The sequence below is a fragment of the Chrysochloris asiatica genome, unplaced genomic scaffold (genome assembly GCF_000296735.1).
Source record: "Chrysochloris asiatica unplaced genomic scaffold, ChrAsi1.0 scaffold00206, whole genome shotgun sequence".
Taxonomy (NCBI): Eukaryota; Metazoa; Chordata; class Mammalia; order Afrosoricida; family Chrysochloridae; genus Chrysochloris; species Chrysochloris asiatica.
In genome coordinates, this window is record NW_006408724.1 from 2,950,246 (window position 1) to 2,972,301 (window position 22,056).

The following is a 22,056-nucleotide window of genomic DNA, read 5'->3' on the forward strand; positions in this document are numbered from 1 at the left end:
AGACAGTGAATAAGGAAGACTGTAGAACAATTGATGTTTTTGAGTTATGGTGTTGAAGGAGAATACTGAAAGTGCCAAGAGCTGCCAAAAGAACCAACAGATCTGTTTTGGAAGAAGTGCAGCCAGAGTGCTCCTTGGAGGCCAAGATGGCCAAACTTCATCTCTCATATTTCAGACAACTTGTCAGGAGTGACCAGTCACTGGAGACAGAAATCATGTTTGGTAAGGTGAAGGGTCAGAGGAAAAGAGGAAGACCCCCAACGAGATGGATTGGCCAAGTGGCAGCATCGATGGGCTCAAGCATGGCAACGACAGTGAGGTTGTCCCAGGACTGGGCAGTGTTTTGTTCTGCTGTGCATAAGGTCACTATGAGTCAGTATCGACTCGATGGCACCTAACAACAACAACAACAACACCATTTAAAGAGAAGCAAACAGCATCAGAGAAGTCATCATACTCTCATGACAAAGAGTAGTGAAGTCAGGACTTAAACCTAGGTGGGCAGGCTTTAACTCCAAAGACTATACTCATTTCCTGGTACCAGCCTGCCTCCCATCTGTATAAGCAAAATATGGTCTACTTTTTGTGTTGGTGATAAATAAGAACAATACACAGACCCTGCCTTCCAGGAACTAGATATGGACATAAAATTACTACACAGAATACCACTCGTCTCTTATCTGCATCCCCAAACAAACCCCGTACAACAGCCAGTCTGATTATTACTTTTTTAGATCAAAGGCATGAATGGATTATGCTGCCTCATCTGTTTAAAAAAAGTAACATTTGGACACTAGAAGATGGTGATGAATACAGAATCAGAGGCTTTCTGAATATATAAGATGGTCAAAGCAAAATACAGAAGACAAAGAGTGAGGGGCAGATATGAGAACAGGGAGCAGTTAGCTTTTGTCATTTTGGGTTTGGACATGTACAAAGAAAAAAGAGAAATAATATTGGGATATTAGGTTAGAATTGGGTGGGGGTGGTTAGTGGTCTTTGTTGTTTTTTTTTAAATTGTGGTATAAAACATTTGCCATTCCAACAATTTTTACATGTAAAATTTAGTGACATTAATCAGGCTCCGCATATTGTAACCATTACCATTATCCACATCCAATTTTTTTCTAACACTTTTAACAGAAATTTTAGTGCTTCCTAAGTAATGACTTCCCCTTCTCCCCTCTCTTCCACCCCTGGAAACCACTAGTAAACTTTGCTTTCTATGCATGTGCTATTATAGATATTTCATGTAAGTGTAAGTTTACTTTTGAACATTGTCAAATATGAGATCCAAAAAATCACAGTGAAGGATCTTGGTTACTCACATTTGATGTGTACCTAATAATGTGCCTTTTGTTGTTTACTCTTGTAGATACAGATAGATAGATAGATAGATAGATAGATAGATAGATACATCTATCTATCTATCTATCTATCTATATATATAGAGAGAGAGTGTCTTGGTGTGGCATTGCAGGATAATACAGGGTCACTATGGGTCGGAACCGACTCGACGGCACTTAACAACAACAACATGCTGGACTGCAAGGTCAGTTTGAACTGCAAGGTCAGCAGTTCAAACCTACCAGCCATTCCTCAGAAATCCTATACAGGGTCGCACTGACTCAGAACTAACTTGACGGTACTTAACAACAACAACAAATGTATACATATATATAATAACATGTGGGCTACTCTGCCAATTTTCTCTTGCTTAACTAGATTTTATAGAGATTAGTATTGATTCTTATTAATTTCTTTGAGACATAACAATCAAAGTGGTCCCACAGTGTGTTTCTGCAATACATTATCATTTACTTTCTGGGATTCTACATATGCATACTTATTTAGAAAGGAGTTTTTCAGTCATTTGATCATTTTTCCAGGTTTTACTCACCTTGCTGAGAGTCTCCAGTAAATTCCCCAGCAGTGACTGAGTATCCTGTTTTGAAAAAATAAAACAAAACTAATCACAGGTTTGAAGGTTTGATAGATGAGTATGTCTAGCTAGAAAAATGAAAGAACTACTATAGAACAACTTTGTTCAGAAATCTCTGCAAACATTATGAAAGTATAGCAATCTATAGAGGGAAACACTTTAAAAAAATATTTGAATGCTTTATACGAAATCCTGGAAGGATAATCAGTCTGCTAGTACATATCTTTAGTAGAAGCATAGCAACCAAACCAGATTTCAAGGTCAATTTTGAAAGCACAAATGCTTCACAGTCTACCCTAAAGTACAACTGGTGGCTCTTGTACTTTAAAAATTGCTGATTTATCATGAGCAGACATGGTACTCTGAAAGATTCCCTTTGTGCTCAGGGCTTGCTATTGCTATAGATCACCATAAAGATCTGTGCCCTACTTCCTTTAAAGAAGGCCTTCGACGGATTTCACTGAGCTATACAGTGATGTGCCAGATATGCTGACAAAACAAAATACAAATTTTGTTATTCATTAAGCAATTGAATTGCCACTAGGATTCCAAATGTGGGAAGCAGCAGTGGTGAAATGACACTGTGTAGTTTGAGCATAATAAATTTTGATGACATTTCAACAACTGGAAAATCTCTTGCTGTTGCTCTAGGAGCTAGAAAAAGCTGCTGTCATATTGTCCTTGTTGAAAATGGCAATATCTTTTCATTCCTTTGTTCCATGAACTTTCTCAAACCAAGTCACATGGTATCTCTTGTTGCTCTGCTATTGGGTGCCACTGAGTCAGTTCTGACTCATCATGGCCCCATGTGGCAGAGTAGAACTGCTCTGTAGGGTTTTTGTGGCTATAATCTTTATGGTAGCAGATGGTTAGGTCTTTTTCCTACAGTCATTGGATAGTGTTGAACCATCAACCTTTTGGCCAGCAGTCTAGTGTTTAACCATTGTGTCACCAGGATTCCTTACATAGAATCTCTTTCTGGTGAGATAGTTTACATGCAAGAGACTGTTGTAGTTCATACATCAGAGTTGGATTAATAGTCTTATTTAAAAATATTACAGACAATTAAGAAGTCCGCTTGAAACAGGTAAGAAAATTTACATAAGAAGTCAATACTACCAGGGCAATGTTTCCTTGTTATCCAGAAGCTCACTTAAGTAGGAGCCTGCTCAATGGCAACAGAAATAACAGCAACAAGTAATGAATAAACTTAATATGCTTATCTTATGAGAAGCCAAAAATATCCTCACCAAGATAAGTATCGTCATAAGATGCAGGAGCCACTTCTGTCTGTTTCTCTTGAGCCAATTTCCTTAGCATATCTTTAAATGAGTAATTTGCAATAATATCTGCAATACTGGTGGTGATCACCTGACCTGTGTTAAAACAAATTAGTACATTAATTGGAATGACTGCAACAGGTAAGCCCATCCTTGGCTGACCTAGGATGCCTGCATAGTACATTCTCCCTTGAAAATCATCAGGCAGTGGTTTACATTTTAGATGATGATTTTTCCCAGATGCCAGTAGAACTGCAAGGTGGAATCAATTCAATAAATTTGGGTGGAGCTTTCCATTCTGACAGAAGACCAAAGATGAACTAATAGAGAACTTGACGGCAAAAGTTCTGTGATTAAGTTTTTATTGTAATATAAGTTAGCTAGAAGGAACCTTAGAGATCATCTAGTCAAAACATAGCATCTTATAGGTGGGAAATTGAGAGCCAAAGAATATGAATGCATTCTCTAAGGTTACATAATTGGGTAGTAAGATATTTGGAATTAGACCCAAGGTCACCATTGGCATTCTAACATGACTGGTGTTCCCACAAATTACAAATGCTGTGCAAAATTCAAGTCACTCACTTGGTTAATCGATTAGAAAATAAACTAGCTAAAATAAAGGAAGGAATTACACAATCCTTGGGTCATTTGCTTTTTATGCTAAAATGTATACATATGATGTTAAGTGTCATCAGGTTGGCACTGTACAGGGTTTCTGAGGAGCAGCTGCTTGGTTTGAACTGTTGGCCTTTGGTTCAAACTGACCTTGTGATCCAGTGCTTATCTAACAGTGCCTCACCAGGACTCCAAAAAAGTGTATATATAGGACATGACATCATGACAACGGAAAGCAGCAAGGTTCAGTAGGATCCAGAAATCAGCAAAAAGGAATCCATGGCCACCAATGTGGATATAAGAACTTTGGCTAATATCTCCCCAATAAAGTCATTACTGGAAATTTTGAAATATAATTGTATTTGGGTAGGCAAGTATCTAAAAGATAGCCAGCAATTTTTTCTGCAATTTTCATGTGTTCCCAGATTCCACATGAGAATCTAAAGGAAAACTGTGATCAATGGGAGAAAAATTGGAGAATGGCTTTTAAAAGTCTTAAATGTTTAAAATAACATTTATTATTAATTTTAAAGTCAAATTATTTGTTGGGATTCCCACATAATTCCCACAGTTGTTCTATTTGAAGTTCAAAAAGAGAACACTGGCAAACCAAGTTATAAATACTCCAAGTGACTGCCTGAAGTGATCACTTCCATACTAAAACAGGGGTACTTAGGCAGGAATCTATGAGCAAAGTCTATAGAGCTTGCCAATATTCTCTGGCCTTCAGCCCTAGATTAAAATAGAATAGTATCCTATCCCCTACTTTGCTTGTTTTATCTACCTCTATAAATACTGTAATAATTACCCTGAAATAAAATTTTAATTTATTTATCTGAGCTAAATTCTCCTATCTGCACTTGATAGGGCTCATGTTTATCAAATCATCTGTATTTGATAATTTTTACAATTTAAGGAAAGAATTATGTGACATTTTCATTACTCAAGTAAATTAGGAGAACATCTTTTTAAATATAAAAGTAATTTTAATGTATATCCATTTGTTGCTTAAAACCATTTTATCCATTTGTAAAAGCAATTTAAAGACTGAACAATTATTTCATGTTATAACTAGATATGTCTTCATTAAACTTAACTGAACATGTATATTAAGATTCGATCACAAATTCCCCTCTCCTGGATGTGCCCCCACTGACTTTTAAACATAGCCAATTCTCTTCCAATTAAAAAACTCATCCTTCTTCAATCATCACCTTTCAGATTCTACTTTAGCCTAAACTTTACAGCCAAAATTCAGTCTAAGTTTCCTATGTTCTCTGTAGGCATTCAATCCATACTCATGACTTTAATTATAATCAATATGTAAGGGAAGCAAATATATATTTCAGTCTAGATACCAGATATCTTCTGAGCTTCCTGATGTTGTTAAATGCCATCAAGTTGGTTCCAACTCACAGCGACCCTGGATGGAGTTTTCAAGGAGCAGCTGGTGGGTTTGAACTGTTAGAAAGAGCTGTTGGAGTGGTCCATCTTCAGAATCAAGGATATCTTGGGGATAGCAGGTTGGCATGGCAAAAGGGAACTCTGAGAAGAGGACGGGGTTAGCTTAACCTGCTAGACACTTTTAAAATAAGAATACACCCATCAAAGAAGTAGGGGAAGTTCATGGGGACGGGATAAAACTAACTTTAGATGAGAATGCTCCCTGAAGGGGCTAGTAGGTGACTTTCGGGAAAGATTGTAAACTCCAGAGTACCCAGTAAAGGGGAAATGGAGGAGGGGGTTTTCCGAGTTAGGTCAATAAAACTTTTTGTCAAGTGGCCATGCAGCGCATCTGACCTTTTCTACGGGGCTGGGAGCCCAATTTTGCAAAATTGAATAAAGAAAACCTCACTAAAATGAGTACAGATTGTATTACTTGAGTGTTTGTCAGTATACACAATGTTTCTCAGAGAACCACCAACCTGTGGTTAGCAATCCAGTGTTTATACTACAGTGCCACACCAGGATTCCACTCTATAAGCTCAAGCACATACATTTAAATATTTCCATGAAAAACTCCTGGATTTCTCAGCATCTATAACCTTAATATATCCAGAAGCAAATTTATTATCTTTCCCTCTCTATCCCACTCCAAACTGGTTCTGTTCAAGTGCTCTCTTGGTCAGTGAGAGACACCCATTTACAACCACCCAGTTGTAAATATCAGAAAAATATCCTTGACATTCTCCTTTCCCTCATATCCAACCCATCATCTGGGCTCTTTTCTCACTAAAATATCTCTCAGAAGTCGCCTCTTTTCAATCTGCCCATCATCAAATGGATTGACACAGTAGCAGCAACTATGGCATCAAACACAGTAACAACTGTGAGGATGATGCAGGACTGGGCAGTATTTCATTCTGTTGTGTGTAGGGTTGAAAGGAGTCGGAACTGACTTGACGGTATCTAACAACGACATAACATCACCTTGCTACAATGCAAACACCTCCACCTGACCTCAAAACTAGCTTGCCTTGTTGTTAAGTGCCATCAAGTCAGTTCCGACTCATAACAACCTTATATAGAGTTTCCAAGGAGCAGGAGGAGGGTTTAAATCACCGACTTTATGCTTAGCAGTCCAGTGCTTATCCTACAGTGCCACACTAGGACTCCAATGCACTTATAAATAGTTTCTGACCTTATAAAAACTTTATAACTAAGTCACTGATATTGTCCAACTTCGAATTCATTTTCAATATTATAATGTAAGTACTTTTTGCAAAACAAATTTAGTCACAGCACACCATGCATAAAAGTCTCCAATGATTTTCTATTATTCAACAACAACAAACAACAAAGTCTTATGTTAGCAAAAACTATGCTTTAAAACTATTAAAAATCACCAGTAGTTTTGTATTACTCACAGCATAAAAACAAAATCAACTACCCTTTGGTCTGCTAGCCTGTTCAGTCCAGGCCACTCCAGCCTCCCCGTGCTCTCATGATTCTGGGCATATTGCCTTCCTCTGGTAGCATAGTGGTTATGAATCGAGCTGCTAATCTCATGGTCAGCAGTTTGAAACTACCAGCTGTTCCACCAGAGAAAAATTAGGCTTTCTGCTTCGGTAAAGATTTATAGCCTAAGAAACTGTGTACAACAGGGTCACTATGAGTCTTAACCAACTCCACGGTAACAACAACATTCTCACCATATTTTCACACAGTTCCTCCCCTCATTGCCTTGTTAATTCTTACTTAAGATTCTGATCTCAGCTCAGGGCAACTTGCTTCCTTCCTAACTAGATGACCTTAAGGCTGCTGAGAATTAGAAAACTTCACTTCTCTCGGCAGATGCTGTCCTACACCAGGTTCATCACTGTGTAAGCAGAGCACAGATCTGCTCCACCTGGGTCAATGTTCAATGCATAAAGCACACACCTGTAGGTAGCCACCCTGGAGATGGTCTCATTATGTAAACTTTTCCTTCATAGTCAGTATCATGCTGGGAGTTTCTCATGTACTTGAGTGAATATTCAGTGAATGCCTGTTTATCAGATACAAACCTCTGTGAAGATGGAAACAAAGCCTGTTTTTATTTACTATTGTATTCTCAGAATGTAGCACAAAGCACGCTGTATCCTTAGCAAACACTTGTTGGATACATGAATTGTTAAGTTTCAATAGTATTTGCAATGATCATTTACAAAATAAAATATAAACTGAAATAGTGCTTCCTTCATTTTGTAAACAATAAATATGGATATAAAATTAAAGTAACTAAAAGTTAACATTTGATGTTACTTCTGCTCCAGCTCCCTGTTAGTAACAACTAGTATACATTTCTTCTTTGCTAGCAAAACATACCTTGCCAATAAAAACTTCCAGGTCCTCCTACTATGAGATCTCCATTCTACAAAACAAAGACAACAATAATTGGGGGGGAGGGCAGGATAACACTTTTAAAGGGTTATGTTGTTGTTGTTGTTGTTAAGTGCCCTAGAGTCCATTCCACCCCATAGCGACCCTGTACAGGGTTTCCGAGGAGCAGCTGGTGAGCTTGAACTGCCGACCTTGCAATTCAAACGGCTTTGCAGTCTGGCGCATTAATCCACATCGCCAGTTATAGCTTATTGTTAATAAGCATTGCTCTAACAATTTGTCCTATGAACAGTCGTAGACCTGGTGTGTGGTGCTGTGGATTAATGCGCCAGACTGTAAAGCCGTCTGAACTTCAATGTCAGCGGTTCAAGCTCACCAGCTACTCCTCGGAAACCCTATACAGGATCGCTATGGGTCAGAACTGACTCAAGGGCACTTCACAACAATAACAAATAGTCTGTTTCTGTGAAGATTTGCAGTCTTGGAAACCCGATGGGACATTTCAATGCTGTCTTACAGGGTCACTGTGAGTCGGAATCGACTCAATGGCAGTGGGTTTGGTTTTCCTGTAATCTGAGTTATTTATGCAGGTGAATTACTTTCTTTCCTTTATTATATTTATCTCTTTAGTGTGTTATCATGTTAAATAATTTTAATTGGACTCAATTTAGGGAACTTGTCTTCTCCCCTTAGAGAATATATAAATTCAGTTTTTTGGCATTGCCTCAGGTAAACAAAACATCTACATGTTTAATGCTGTGCAATTTAGCAGACATGGCCTTTTAAGCTTATGCAATAAAAGAAAATTCGGTTCCAATTTATCTCAAGGCCATAGCAATGCCTATTTTTTTCATACATCTGCCATCCATCCCTTCCTCAAGAGAGAGAACAAAAACTCCAGACTTGCAGACATAAACATTTTCTCTTCCACTTAGAGCCTCACTTTCCATACCCAGCATCTTTAGCTTTCAGTGGAAAAGAAACAAAACAAAATAGGCAAGGGCAGAATAAAGCAACTCCTTATATGTTGGTGAATCCCCCCCACCCCCTTTATTCTTATGAGGCACGTCTGCTTTTAATTTTATGAAAGAATATATGGGTTTTCACAGTAATATCTATTTAATTTCACGTAAAAGATAGGACAGTTTATAAATTCTTATGATCTCTTTAGAAACAAATTTCTTTAGTGAATTTTTATGAGTTTCATTTAAAAATAAAGGATGGGAAAAAAGACAGTCTCTTCCTTATATGTATTTCTGTAGTATTTAGTAAGTTACCATTTGTATATATCAGTATGTCTTACTTTAATAAAAATTGCATGAAAACAGAAAGAAAAACTAAAGGAAAATTGTCGAAACAGGCTAGATACTTACTTAAAGGTCTTTTTTAGGGTGGTTGGTAAGAGTTAGTAAGTCAAAGGTAAAAATATCAAACAGACAAAATAAAAATTACAAAATTAAAAAACAAAAAATTTACCTTATAGAAATCCAAACTAAATCCTGCTTGGCAGTAACCTTGGCCTTCAGGATCAGCGTTGTCTAAAAAAATCAAAAAATATATTTTAATAACTAATTCAGTATTTTCCTGTTGTTTTCTCTATAGACTTCTAAAATTATTATGATGAATATGTGTCTTATATTGATCTTCAAAATTCATTCCCCAAAATTTATTAAGCATTTTATCATCTATTTTCTTATCCTAACTATCAATGTGACACTACAGTAAGATCAGTAGGAATAATGCCCCTTGGGGCTATTATATTGGGCTTTACAACTCATACAACAAATAAGATTTCCATCTTTTAGTTATGTTCCAAGTTCTCCAAGTGCGGTAGTGTGCCTAAGCTTTGTCCGCTCTTACTGAAGGAAAGCAGGTATGTCCTTCCTAATAGAAAGGCTTTGAGAAAGAGATAAATGTCATCATCTACATAGATACTTTCTACTGGAAACTCTGATAAAGGTTTCTACTGTGGGTTAATGAGCCAGACTGCAAAATCGTTTGAATCACAAGGTCGGCCATTCAAGCTCACCAGTCGCTCCTTGGAAACCCTATACAGGATTACTATGGGTCAGAATCGACTCGATGGCACTTAACAACAACAACAAACAACATGGGAGTCCTAGGAGCTTTGGTAGCGTAGCGGTTACCAGTCTCGCTGCTAACCTCAGGGTCAGCAGTTTGAAACTACCAACCATTCCATGAGAGAAAGATGAGGCTTTCTGTTCCTTTAAAGATTTACAGACTTGGAAATCCTATGCAGGGTTGCTCTGAGTCAGAACTGACTCCATGGCACATCACCACCACCACCACCATGTAAGTAAGTCCTGGTGTGGTGTTGTAGGATAAGCACTGGACTGATAACTGCAAGGCTGGTGGTTCAAACACAGCATCTGCTCCTCAGAAACCCTATACAGACTCGTTATGAGTTGGAACTGACTCCACGGACAAACAACATTAGGAGGTTAGAGGCCTAGATGGTGCCGTTAACATGCTCAACTGCTGAGAGGTTGGAAGTTCAAGTCCATCCAGAAACACCTTGAAAGATAGGCCTTGTGATCTGAAAATTCTACCATTGAAAACCCTATGAAGCGTAATTCTACTCTGACATACATGAAATTGCCATGAGTCAAAATCAACTTGACCGAAACTGGTGATTGATTAATGTTAAGTGCCATCAAGTAGGTTCCAGCTCTTAGCAACCCCATATAGGGTTTCCAAGGAATGACTGGTGGGTTTGAACTGCCAACTTTGCTGTTAAAACTGACCTAGCACTGATCCTATAGCATCACACCAGAACATTCTTTTTAATTACTCTATTATTATAAATTAGATAAACATTAAACATTGAAATTGCACTTCTTGTCATGATTAAACTCCTAAGGACATTGCAATGCCAGTGTTCACAAACGGAGAACTCATCAGTAATGGTTTATTTTGGATTCCATCCAATATAATTCACTAATTGAACATCCAAGAGGAATTTACTATACATATTTTTAAACTACTGAGAGATTCATATGTAGATTCTAAATACATGGTCATAAACACTCTAGGATATTATGATGAGGTATTTACTACTTTTAACTTGTGCTGTAGAATAATAACTGGACTGCCAACAGCAAGGTCAGTGGTCAGAACCCACCAGCCACTCCTGGGGAACCTTACATAGGGTCACTATGAGTTAGAACCGACTTGATGGCACTAACAACAACAACAACTTGTATTTTAAAAGAAACCTGGTGGCGCTGCAGGTTTGGCGCTGTGAGTTAGGCATTGTGCTGTTATCCAACAGGTCAGCACTTCAAACCCACCAACCTGCTCCTCGGGAAAATGATGACGCTATCTGCTGATGCAAATATAAAAACAGATTTATGTCTCAGAAACCTATCTAGGGTCAGAAATAACTGGATAGTACTTGTAACTTGTATTTTAAAGGAGTTATTACAACTTCTGAAGCACTTAAATAACTGAAGTGTGGTCACTACAGGGAAACTGAGCCATTCTACAGTGCCATTCACAGTGAGATATGAACATGGAAATAAACACTCCTTTCTTATGAGGATATTCTTGCATGGAAGCTGAACTAGGAAAAGAAAAGAAAGGCCCATCATCAGAGGAGAGATTTATAGGCTGAGCATGTGATTGCTCCAGCAGCTTTTTGAAATGGTGCTGGTCTTTCCTCGAACGCCTTCTAACCCTTCTTTACTTCGCATAGTGCTTAGTTAATTTTAGCTCTATTGTCATCCATTCTTTCCAGATGTCCCTTAATTTTTTGCAATATTTTCCTATCTCGTGCACTATGTTTTAACAAAATTTGTTTCTTATTTATAGTTATGTTTTGTGGTCTCTAGCTATGTATTCTATAAAATTCCTTAAGCATGCATCTATGTAGCCTCAAATGTTTAGGTGGCAGCTTTCTAGAAGTGTGTGTATATATTTATATGTTTACAGAAATCTATTAGAACATGTGACATATGACTAAGTATCTATGTGTAACTTGGAAAACTGAATTTTTTTAAATGCACACATCTTTTAAAAACTCAACTCAGATTTTCTACTTATATTGTAATTTATTCAAAAGAAAAGAATGTGGTCATTCTTTGACATAGATATTGTTGTTAAGTGCCGTTGAGTTGGCTCTGACTCATTGCGACCCTGTATAGGAGTCTGTATAGGCTCCGAGGAGCAGCTGATGGTTTGAACCTCCGATCTAGTGGTTCAAACCAACCCTGGGGTCCAGCTTCATCCTGCAGCACTACACCGAGACTTTGCCTCAAAACAGGAAACTGACAAAATTATAAGAAAACGCTATATCTTTTCTTTCATAAAATTCATTGAGAAAATAACCAAAATCTGTGTGTAGGTTAAGGAGCAATGATAATAAAGAACAAAGGTTTTTTTTTTGTACAAAGTGATTTTTGTCTCCTCTTTGTATTGTAGATGGTGGCAGCTGAAGGCATCTTTCTTCCTCATAGATAATTTTAGCCCGTCTATAAACTTTATAGGTATGTCCCCGAGTGGGCTCTCGGGAATTATGCTGACCATGAACTACTATTTGTAAGCTTCCAGAACTACTATTTGTAAGAATGGAAGTTAGTGTTCAAGCCATCCCCCATCTGAATTATGAATGACCATAGAGCTGCATTCATGCCATTAATATGAATGAACTGATGAACTCCTATGGTGCTTACAGGACCTGTGACACCGTTGCTTTGTGGTGTGGTGTTACCATGAGGTGCTTCTCTAGGTTCTCTTTTGAAAATAATATTGCTGATGTTCCAGTTCTGTGGTGTTGGCCGTATGTTCAAGAACAAGTTGGCTTTGTGTTAATGAACTGTGAACTCTTTATTAGACATGACAGGAAGTCTGCTCCTCTGATGATTTGAGGAGGAAGAAGTACTGGTATTAAGAGAGATGCTATGAATATATGAAAACTGTGGGTGTTCACTAGAGTTGGAGGGGAAATTGGCAATTTATTTAGTTATTCTTCAACTCCACAGAAGCTCCATTTTCCCTTATCTAGCTGTTCTATTATCTAGAAAAATAAAGAGTGGAGAAATTGGCATTCTCATGTCCCACTGCAGATTGCTGTTATTAAGATTTACATAAAATTCAATACAAATATACTTTACATTTGTTTAGCTATTCGATCACACTCACACTGCAGCTTTTGCCCTACTAGTCTAAACTCTGTATGCTGCTTTTTACCTGAGCCTTCCCACCAGATAGGTCAAAAAAGGCAGAACATGTAACAGTGGCAAGTTTTATAAGTGATCCTCCTCAGGATGTGAGTTGGGAGTACATGATATATAGTCAAGGCAGAAATCATGTGAAGAATAAGTTTATTGCCTTTCTAGTTTGCTGTTATGGGGAAGTATCTTCAGCAATTCCTGGGAAACATGATCTGGCTAAGCATTTAAGTGAATGAAACAAGATCAGTGTTGACTACGCAGACTTACCATTAATTTTTTTGAGTAAATCTAGAATTTCATTGGTTAGTCCTCTGCTTTACTTTTTTCCTTAGCATAATAATACTAAAGTCTTACCTTGCTCAGGAGGGTCATCCCTTGTGGAGAGCAAGACATAAAATAAGCCTCTTTTGGGCTGTTGACTGCCCGGGAAGCCCCTCCTCTGGCTACATTCAGGTCTCTGTCCAATAGTCTTTTCATAAATTAGACTTTTCCATCACCCTGTCTAACTAAGCTCCTCCCAACCCAGTGCATGCCACTCTTCACTCCTGCTATATCTTTATTTCCATAACTGACATTGTATTTTGTTGTTGTTGTTAAGTACTGTCTAGCCAGTTCCAACTCATAGCAACCCTGTATAGAGTTTTCAAAGAGTGGCTGGTGAATTTAAACCACCAACCTTACAGTTCAAACTGACCTTAAGGTCGAATACTTATTCTATGGCACCACACCAGAATTTAGGAACCTATTTGTTTGCTTGCTTGTTGTCAGTCTCCCCAGAATGCAAGTTCCTCACTGACAGGCATTTGTGCTCTGTTATTCTGTAATTTATTCCCTGAATATAGAATAATGTTCAGTGTGCTCAATAATCATGTGTTGCATGAATAAGCAATTAAATGTCATCATCTAAAAAGAACTACTTTAAAGCTACGTTAAAAAAAAAAAAATCCTTATTTTGCAAACTCTTCATCTGACATTTGTCATGATGCTAAACAGCATCTGATTTATTTCAGTATATTAAAACAGAAAGTCATAATCTCCTTGCCAAAATCTTAACCAGAAACCATCAGTTAAACTATTCCACCCACATCCCTTTCAGAACTCTAAATCTCAATGGCCTTTTTGTTAACTCACTAATACCTTTAACTCACTTTATCTTCATTGTTCCATTTCTGATATTTTCCCATTATCTTGCCTAAAATATTCTTGAATTTTAAATATATTCATGTCAAATGAGAAAAGTTAACTTATAGTTTTAACAATTCAATTAATTTGAGACTGAATGGAAACAATCAGTAGTCTGAAATCAGTCACTAGAAAGTTCTTTCTAAAGACATCTTTTCCCAACGGGATCTTGTGAATTATCTAGAATATGTATAAATATCCATTGGTTGCTTACCAACACATTCCAATGATTTGTATTACACGTAGGAAACTGGGGGAGTGCCCCAAAGAACTCTGGTAAATAAGATAAAATTTAAAATCCTACTGCAAAGTCTTTGAGTACTTCACAAAGATGAAGCAATTAAAAGCTTGCTTTAATGGATGCTTCCCTGGAAGATTCCCGTAACTGCCAAATGAGACTGGGACTCCATGTGTACAGACACTTTTTGAAAAATGGGGATTAAACACCTTAACAAGGAAAGTATATCGTGCAGCTAATTGTGATACACAGTTACCAAAGAAAGCAGCAGCCATCGACAATATAGGCTAGACTGGAAGCACATCTAAAGTGACCTCAGGTTCATGAAACTAATTAACACACCATGCCTGCAATTAACAAGTAGGCAGTCAGCATTCTTTAGGCAGCAGAGTTTGGATTTTGATTGAGTAGCAACTGAGAGTTAAGGCCTAAAGTAAGGAACTCATAAGTCCCACCACAGATTATCTGAAAGGAAGAACTTTCTAAAACACAAAAGAGAACCAGTTGAATTCTGTGACTTTGCAACAGCAAGACATTCTCTAAGACTGGCAATAACCTTTACTTCATCTTTTTTTCCACGTAACGTTATCATTTATCAATGGTGCTTTAAGCTTGACTGCACACCTGTCTGCAATAGAACAGTTTGTGAGCTGATTTTCAGTTTCAAGAAATAAAAACCACTTACTGTTCCGACAAGGAGAATACTCAGCGTACGCACTGAAATTCTGAATCGCTACATAGCAAGTGCCAACCGGATCGTTTTCTGGTGTTGGTTTAAGAGTTCTCCAGTGATATAAAGGGGCACAGGCCTATTAAACATCAATGAAAGTTCATAGATATTAATATGTATATATGCATACATATTATCTTACTATGGTAAAATATAGAAAATAAAAAGGTTTCCATTTTCACCATTATTTCAGTTACATGAAGTACATTACCTCATTGTACAGCCATCATCACTTTCCATTTCCACAGTCTTTCATCATCCCAATCAGAGACTCAATATTCTATAAGAAACAATTCCCGACTTCCATTGCCTCCCAACCCCTGGTTGTCTTTATGCATCTGCCTGTTCTAGAGATATCATATACATGGTCTCAGACAATGTTTGTCCTCATTGTGCCTGACTTAATTTACTCAGCATGTTTTTAAGGTTCATCCATGCTGTAGCATGTCTCAGAACTTCTCTTTATGATTGAGTAATATTCTATTATATGGATATGCTACATTTTGTTTACTCATTCATTTGTTGATAGGCACGTAGGCTGTATCCAACTTCTAAATACTATGAATCATATTGCAATTAGCTTCGGTTATCTGTTTGCATCCCTGCTTTCAAGTCTTTGGGATATATTATACCTAAGAGTAGAATCTCTGGGTCAGGTGGCAATTCTATGTTCACTTTTTAAAATGACTGCCCAACTGTTTTCATAATGACTGCATCATTTTATATTCTCCCGGACAATGCATATGAATTCCAATTTCTCCACATCCTCACTAATATTTGTTGTTTTTAAAATTTTTCTAATAATAGTCACCTTAAAGGATATGAAGCAAATATTTTTTTTAAATGTAGGTTCCTCATACTATACTTTGATGTTATTTCAACTGTGATTAATGTACATACATTTATAGCAAATTATGCTAAATTAGTGAATTAATTGGCTTCCAGCAGCATGCTAATGAGTACCTTGGTAGTCAGAGTTAATGAAACTTCCAAGGCCAGTTTTTAATTCACTTAATGTACTATAAAATCCAAATAAGTTAAACATATGCAAGGAAATCAGTTTTAAATATTAAATAAATGTAAGCTAGCAAAAGAAAATAGGTCCTAAAAGGAACACACATTTTCTTTTTTAAAAGCTGGACTTCCATAAAAACAAATGATGACTTTAACAATGTTAAAATAAGGGGAACTTCTGTTCTTTGTCTAATCTTCATGTTAATTAAGAAAAAAACCAAAAACCTTATTTTCAATCAGAGGACGCTGACATTTGTAAACCTTTGTTTTGTTGATTTCTCTGATTTATCAATGAAGGTGAATTTATGGCTTGTTAAATAATGACTTCCATTTGGACACAGTGCACCCTAATCACAGTGTTCTTGAGTTTATTTTTCATTTAATGGTTTTGAATCACAGCATACTTAAGGCAAGAGATAGTAGTCCTATGCCTATTTTAGCTATTTTTATAAAAGATGGTCAGAAAGTCATTAAAGGAACATTAAACACTATGTGTGTAGAAACCAATGCCTTTGAATGACTCTCTTTGCTATGAAGAAATTTATTGAGAAAAATTCCAAAGACCTCAGATAGACCTTTTTTTGAGGTTATCTAAATTATTTCATAAATGCCTTCTCTATTCTAAGAAGCCAAAAAACCAAAGGACTAGGGATGAAATACTTATATGCAAATTCCTGTAACGTATAATCCAAATCCAAACCCTCTGCTCTCAAATTCTGATTTATAGTGACCCTATAGGACAGGGTCAAACTACTTCACAGAGTTTCTGAGACTATAAATCTTTACAGGAGCAGATAGTTTTATCTTTCTCAGAGCAACTGATGAGTTTGAACTGCCAGACTTGTAGCTCACAGTCCAGTGCTCAACCCACTAAACGGTCAAGGGTTCTTAGGAAATATAAAAACCCACGGCCTCAAGTCGATTCTGACTCAAAGCAACCCTACATGGTGTTTTCTGACAATGCAAATCTTTATAGGAACAGACAGCCTCATCTTTCTCACCTTGAGTGTCTAGTGGGTTTGAACTGTTAATCCTGGGGTTAGCGTATTCTACAGGCCAATAGTGTTGTTTTGTTGTGTACTGTCAGAGTTGGTTCAGTTCCAACTCATACATAGCAACCCTGTATAGGAGGGAGCTCTGGTAGCTCAAAGTCAGCAGTTCGAAACCACCAGTGGTTCCGCAAGGGAAAGATGAGGCTTTCTACTCTTGTAAAGATTTATAGCCTCAGAAACCCTATGCAGGATCGCTGAGTCAGAACCGACTCCACAGCACATAACCATCACCACAACATAGGATTTCCAAAGCTATAAATCTTTACAGGAACAGGAAAGAAAGCCTTATCTTTTTCTCACAGAGTGACTGGTGGATTTGAATTGCTGACTTAGGGTTAACAATTCAACATGTAACCCTCTGCACTACCAACCTGTATGTTGTTATGTACCGTTGAATCAATTTTGACCCATAGCGACCCTGTACAGGGTTTCCGAGGCTATATATCTTTACGGGAGCAGAAAGCCTCATCTTTCTCTCGCAGAGCTGCTGGTAGTTTCGAACTGCTGACCTTAAGGTTCGCAGCCCGATTTGTAACCACTACGTTAGTATGGTAAATAATGGCACATAGTAAACAGACATTTGGGAGCATGCTGTAGCATCTCTTAGAGTGTGCTTAAACACTTACAAATTTTACATAATAGTTTGCATTAGCAATTTGCTCAAAAATAAGTTGGATCAAATGTATTTAATTAATTTAGTTTCATGTATACCCCGTAGATAAGAACCAAAAGATAGTTTTACTATACCAAATTACTATGTTAGTTGTATGTCTCTGTGAATATGATGTATAATTTTTCATATCAGAAACTTATTTGATGTCTCACTTAGGCCTTATAATTGTAACAATATTTATGATGCCACTGTAGGAATATATTGTGGTGGAAAGTATTCTCTAAATTATTTTGCCTAACATCTGGAATTTGAGCAACCTACAGTTAATTTAAATAACATTAAGAAAAATGTGGTGTTTGCTCAAAATGCCCTAGCTGCTTCTTCGGATGCTTAGACTCTAATATGAGCATATTCGCAAGGACAAACATGAAATCCTCTTTAAGTAAACTGAGAGGCACCAATTTCACTAGGAGGGAGAGAGGCAACACATAAGCACTTTTTAAACTTTGGTTTTGCTACATCAAGTGCTCTGTGTGTTTTACCTTTTTTAGTCAACCGTTGAATGAAGACAGATCCCAATGTTATAGTTCTTTCATGATTTCAAATATGTCTAAGGTTAGTTAATTCAATGTATAGTGGTTACGAGTCAGGATGCCAACCTCAAGGTTAGCAGTTCAAAACTACCAGCAGTTCTGTGGGAGAAACATGAGGTGTTCTGCTCCTGTAAAGATTTATAGCCTCGGGAAGCCTGTGCAGGGTGTCACTATGAGACAGAACTGACTCCGTGGTACTTAACAATATCACTACTTTTAACAAACATAACTAATCCCCAAGTAAATCACTCTTCTACAACTTAAGCTCTTTCGTTTTGACTTCTCAGGAATGGAATAGTCCGTCTCCCTATATATTACAAAGTCTTGACCAATATCTGAAAACTCTAATTCATCTAGGCTCTCTTATCTCAGAGCCCTTAAGTGAACTGCCAAGTGATCTGGTTTATCAATCCACTCGATGGTTCTAATAAGAAAAACAGAAAGTGTACTTGAGTCCTAAAAGCTCCATACTTTGCCAAATGGCTGCCCCTTCCTTCTCACCACAGGACATTTGAAAGTCATGAAAATGATCTTCAGTACTTGTCTACTGTCAGCTTAAGAGACACTATCCCTTTTATATCTGCTCTGTCTCACAGGAATATACTATATTTCTAAGCCCTGGCTCTGAACTAATCCAAATAAGTGCACACAGTATATGGAGAGTCAAGATGATATTTCAGAGACAACATTTTGTGATTCTAATGATGATATCACATAGGGTTGAATTTCATTCTTTGTTATGCTGTTTGGACACTCAAAGAAGCAAACTTAACTTGAAATAGAGTTTTATACTATTCTTATTCCTAGTACAAAATTTTAAAAATGCAAGATGCCAAAAACTAATTTGTATTGTAAGATGGTATATTACTATATTTTCAATGATTTGAAGATTTTGACAAATATAGAATAAATAAACAATTATATGTTATATATAAATATTCAAAACATTCAAAAATCAATGGAGAATTCAAAAAGAATTTTTAACCCCAGTTATTAGATGAAATTAGCTTCAACACTAATTCATACAAGTCATACATCACTGCCCACTATTCATTGCCATCAAGCCAATTCCTCCTACTCATAGAAAGCCTAGAGAATTGAGTACAACTGCCCCATTGGGTTTCCAAGGTTCTAATCTTGTGGAACCAGTCTTTCTTCTGCAAAGAAGCTTGTGGATTCTAATGCTAAATTTTGGTTAGTGACCAAGTGCCTTATCACTAATATTCATTTCATATATCACTAAAGGTTATTATTATTATTATTTTTAACTAATTCTGTAATCCGAACACTACATTAATGCAAATACAAGACAAGAGGGAGTATATTGTAAGTGTTTGGTTTGTATCTAGAATAGGCTATCTCTATTTTATGTCAGATTCTCTTTAGTGGATTAACTGCAAGACCAAATAAAGCATCTCCCCTATATATTTATGTAATTACTTTCATTAAGTCATAATTCAAACACCTTTAAACATATCCCAAAGTCAAATTATTTCTTTGTTGTTGTAGGGAAAAATTAGAACCAATCAATTAAAAAGCTCCCACACTACTACTGGAGTCCTGATGTGGCGCTGTGGGTTAATGCGCCAGACTGCTAAACCGTTTGAAATGCAAGGTCAGCAGTTCAATCTCACCAACTGCACCTCAGAAACCCTATACAGGGTCGCTATGGGTGGGAACCAACACAATGGCACTTAACAACAACAACAACACTAATAGTAATAATAATAATCACATACTTTGCGATCATTTTAACACCATGATTTATTTTTCAATAACTGAAGACATATCATTGTTCAGAACCATAAAGTCATAGCATCTTAAGCTGAAAGACATCCATTTGGGAGTAAAATTTTTACTCAGAAAGTATTAATGGACTCAGAAACCCATGCATTAAGTAAAAAAAATACAAGAAAACAACCTTTAATTCTGAAAAGGGTTAATGATACCAAAGTAGATTCATTTTTTGAGAACTGTGGCGTCAAAGTGGTGAAGCTTTGGCTATTAACATAAAGTCGGCAGTTTGCACTCACCATCAGCTCCATGGAGAGAGATGTGACTGCCCTGTGGGACAGTTCTACTCAGTTTTAAAGGGTCACTATGAGTAGGAATTGGTATCGACTCAACAGCAACAGGTTTGGAATATTATTAGTCCTATTTGTCTGGTTGAAATTCATCGTTTCTTTCAATCAATCTTAAGCAACAAAAAATAGTTATCTTGCTTGTAATACCTAGTTTTTATTTTTCTTTCTAGGATATTTTACAAATATTTAAAAAATATTGTGCATGTTTTATTTCCTATAGCTTTAATCAGTAAAATAGATCTTTTCATTTTAAGCTCTAAGCTTATCTTTGAAAGACATGTTTTTACAGGTAGGGATTTTTGTAAAGATGAGTTTTCAAACAGTTTAGAGCACAGAGAATTTGAAAGCAACACCACAAATGTCCAGTTCATACTCACCACAACTTTTCCTTTGTGTGCTTTCACTGATGCTCCAAACCACTGATTGGACTTGAACTCTATGGGTTCTTTGGTTCCATTAACTCGGATCTTTCTGTTGTCTGACAAGAAGGATATGAATTGCTCATGAATGGTAAAATACGGCAGTCAATTAAAATAGGTTCTAAAGAATTTGTGCACACTGATGCTAAAATGTATATGAAAATGCAAAAGGTAAAAAATAAGTAAGATATTCTTTACTTAGTCAAAACAAGGTTAAAGGTGATCTATTAGTTATTAAACCTTATTATAAAACAATTATATTTATGATAGTGATATACTTGTGTAATGAATGACAACGATTACAATGAAATATACTAAGTAGCTAGAAGCAGACTTCTGCAATTTTAGACACGACATGATAAAAATGGTATTGATGAGCAAAAAGAAAAAAAAGTATGTACATTAAAAATTACAGTTGGATTTCCTTTTGTTAAGTCTAAGCTATCAGACGGCTTTTACAGAAAAAAAAATGTTGATGAAATAAAAATACTATTTGGATATGGCATTTCATATTTAAAAGAAGAAAATTTTTTTGCATTTCACATTTCCAGAGATGAACTGTACTATAAACTTACCGTGGACTACAGTAAACTTGAATCTACACGTAAGCTATTGATTTGTATAAGTGTAAGACCGAACATTTATAACTACTCTACAGAAATTCCAAATGTTTTCTAACAGTGAACATGCAATTGTCTCAGGTCTAAGAAGCACCATGCATTCTCAGCATGAGTTAAGCAGGAACCAGGATGAAGACGTTGGTTTTTAACTGGACTACATGTGTCTATGCAGCCACAGAAGATAACTCCTAAAACAGCTTTATATACACTTTACAGATGTCAGAATCACGGGAGGCCAGCTGGGTAGAAATCCAACCCAATTATAGCACACTTCAGGTTCTAATAAAAAGCAGATATCATTTATTTCACTCTCGATTTCCCCGACAACTTATTTCCCACATGGTTCTTGTCACATCATTCCAACTGGAGCTTTGTCAATAATAGCTAGTGAATTTCTAAACCTATTTGTACCATGGCATCTTATTTGCATGTGTTTCCCTTGTTATGTGCCTTATTTTTCTTCTCTGACTCTACACTAAATGCATTAAAAACGGAACTTTTAATTCCTATTAAGTGAAGCCAAAACATACATGTAATTAAACCTTCAGTTGAGCATACTTACAACTATAGACTGTTTTATTTTAAGAAGAAATTATACACACTCCATCTAAACCTAAAATTTGAATTTTGACATGTTAATAGAAAATCACTGAGTTT

General features: G+C 36.6%; 1 protein-coding gene across 1 annotated transcript in view; it reads right to left on the reverse strand.

The window, feature by feature from the left end:
* The window catches only part of ITGA8 (integrin, alpha 8), a 296,933-nt gene that overhangs the window by 236,129 nt on the left and 38,748 nt on the right, over positions 1–22,056 (reverse strand). The window contains exons 3-8 of the mRNA XM_006872605.1: positions 20,738–20,838; positions 14,960–15,083; positions 9,139–9,200; positions 7,648–7,693; positions 3,193–3,318; positions 1,901–1,945 (exon numbers count right to left, since the gene is read on the reverse strand). Coding sequence (XP_006872667.1) covers positions 1,901–1,945; positions 3,193–3,318; positions 7,648–7,693; positions 9,139–9,200; positions 14,960–15,083; positions 20,738–20,838 — 504 coding nt within the window. The remainder of the gene's footprint in view (positions 1–1,900; positions 1,946–3,192; positions 3,319–7,647; positions 7,694–9,138; positions 9,201–14,959; positions 15,084–20,737; positions 20,839–22,056) is intronic.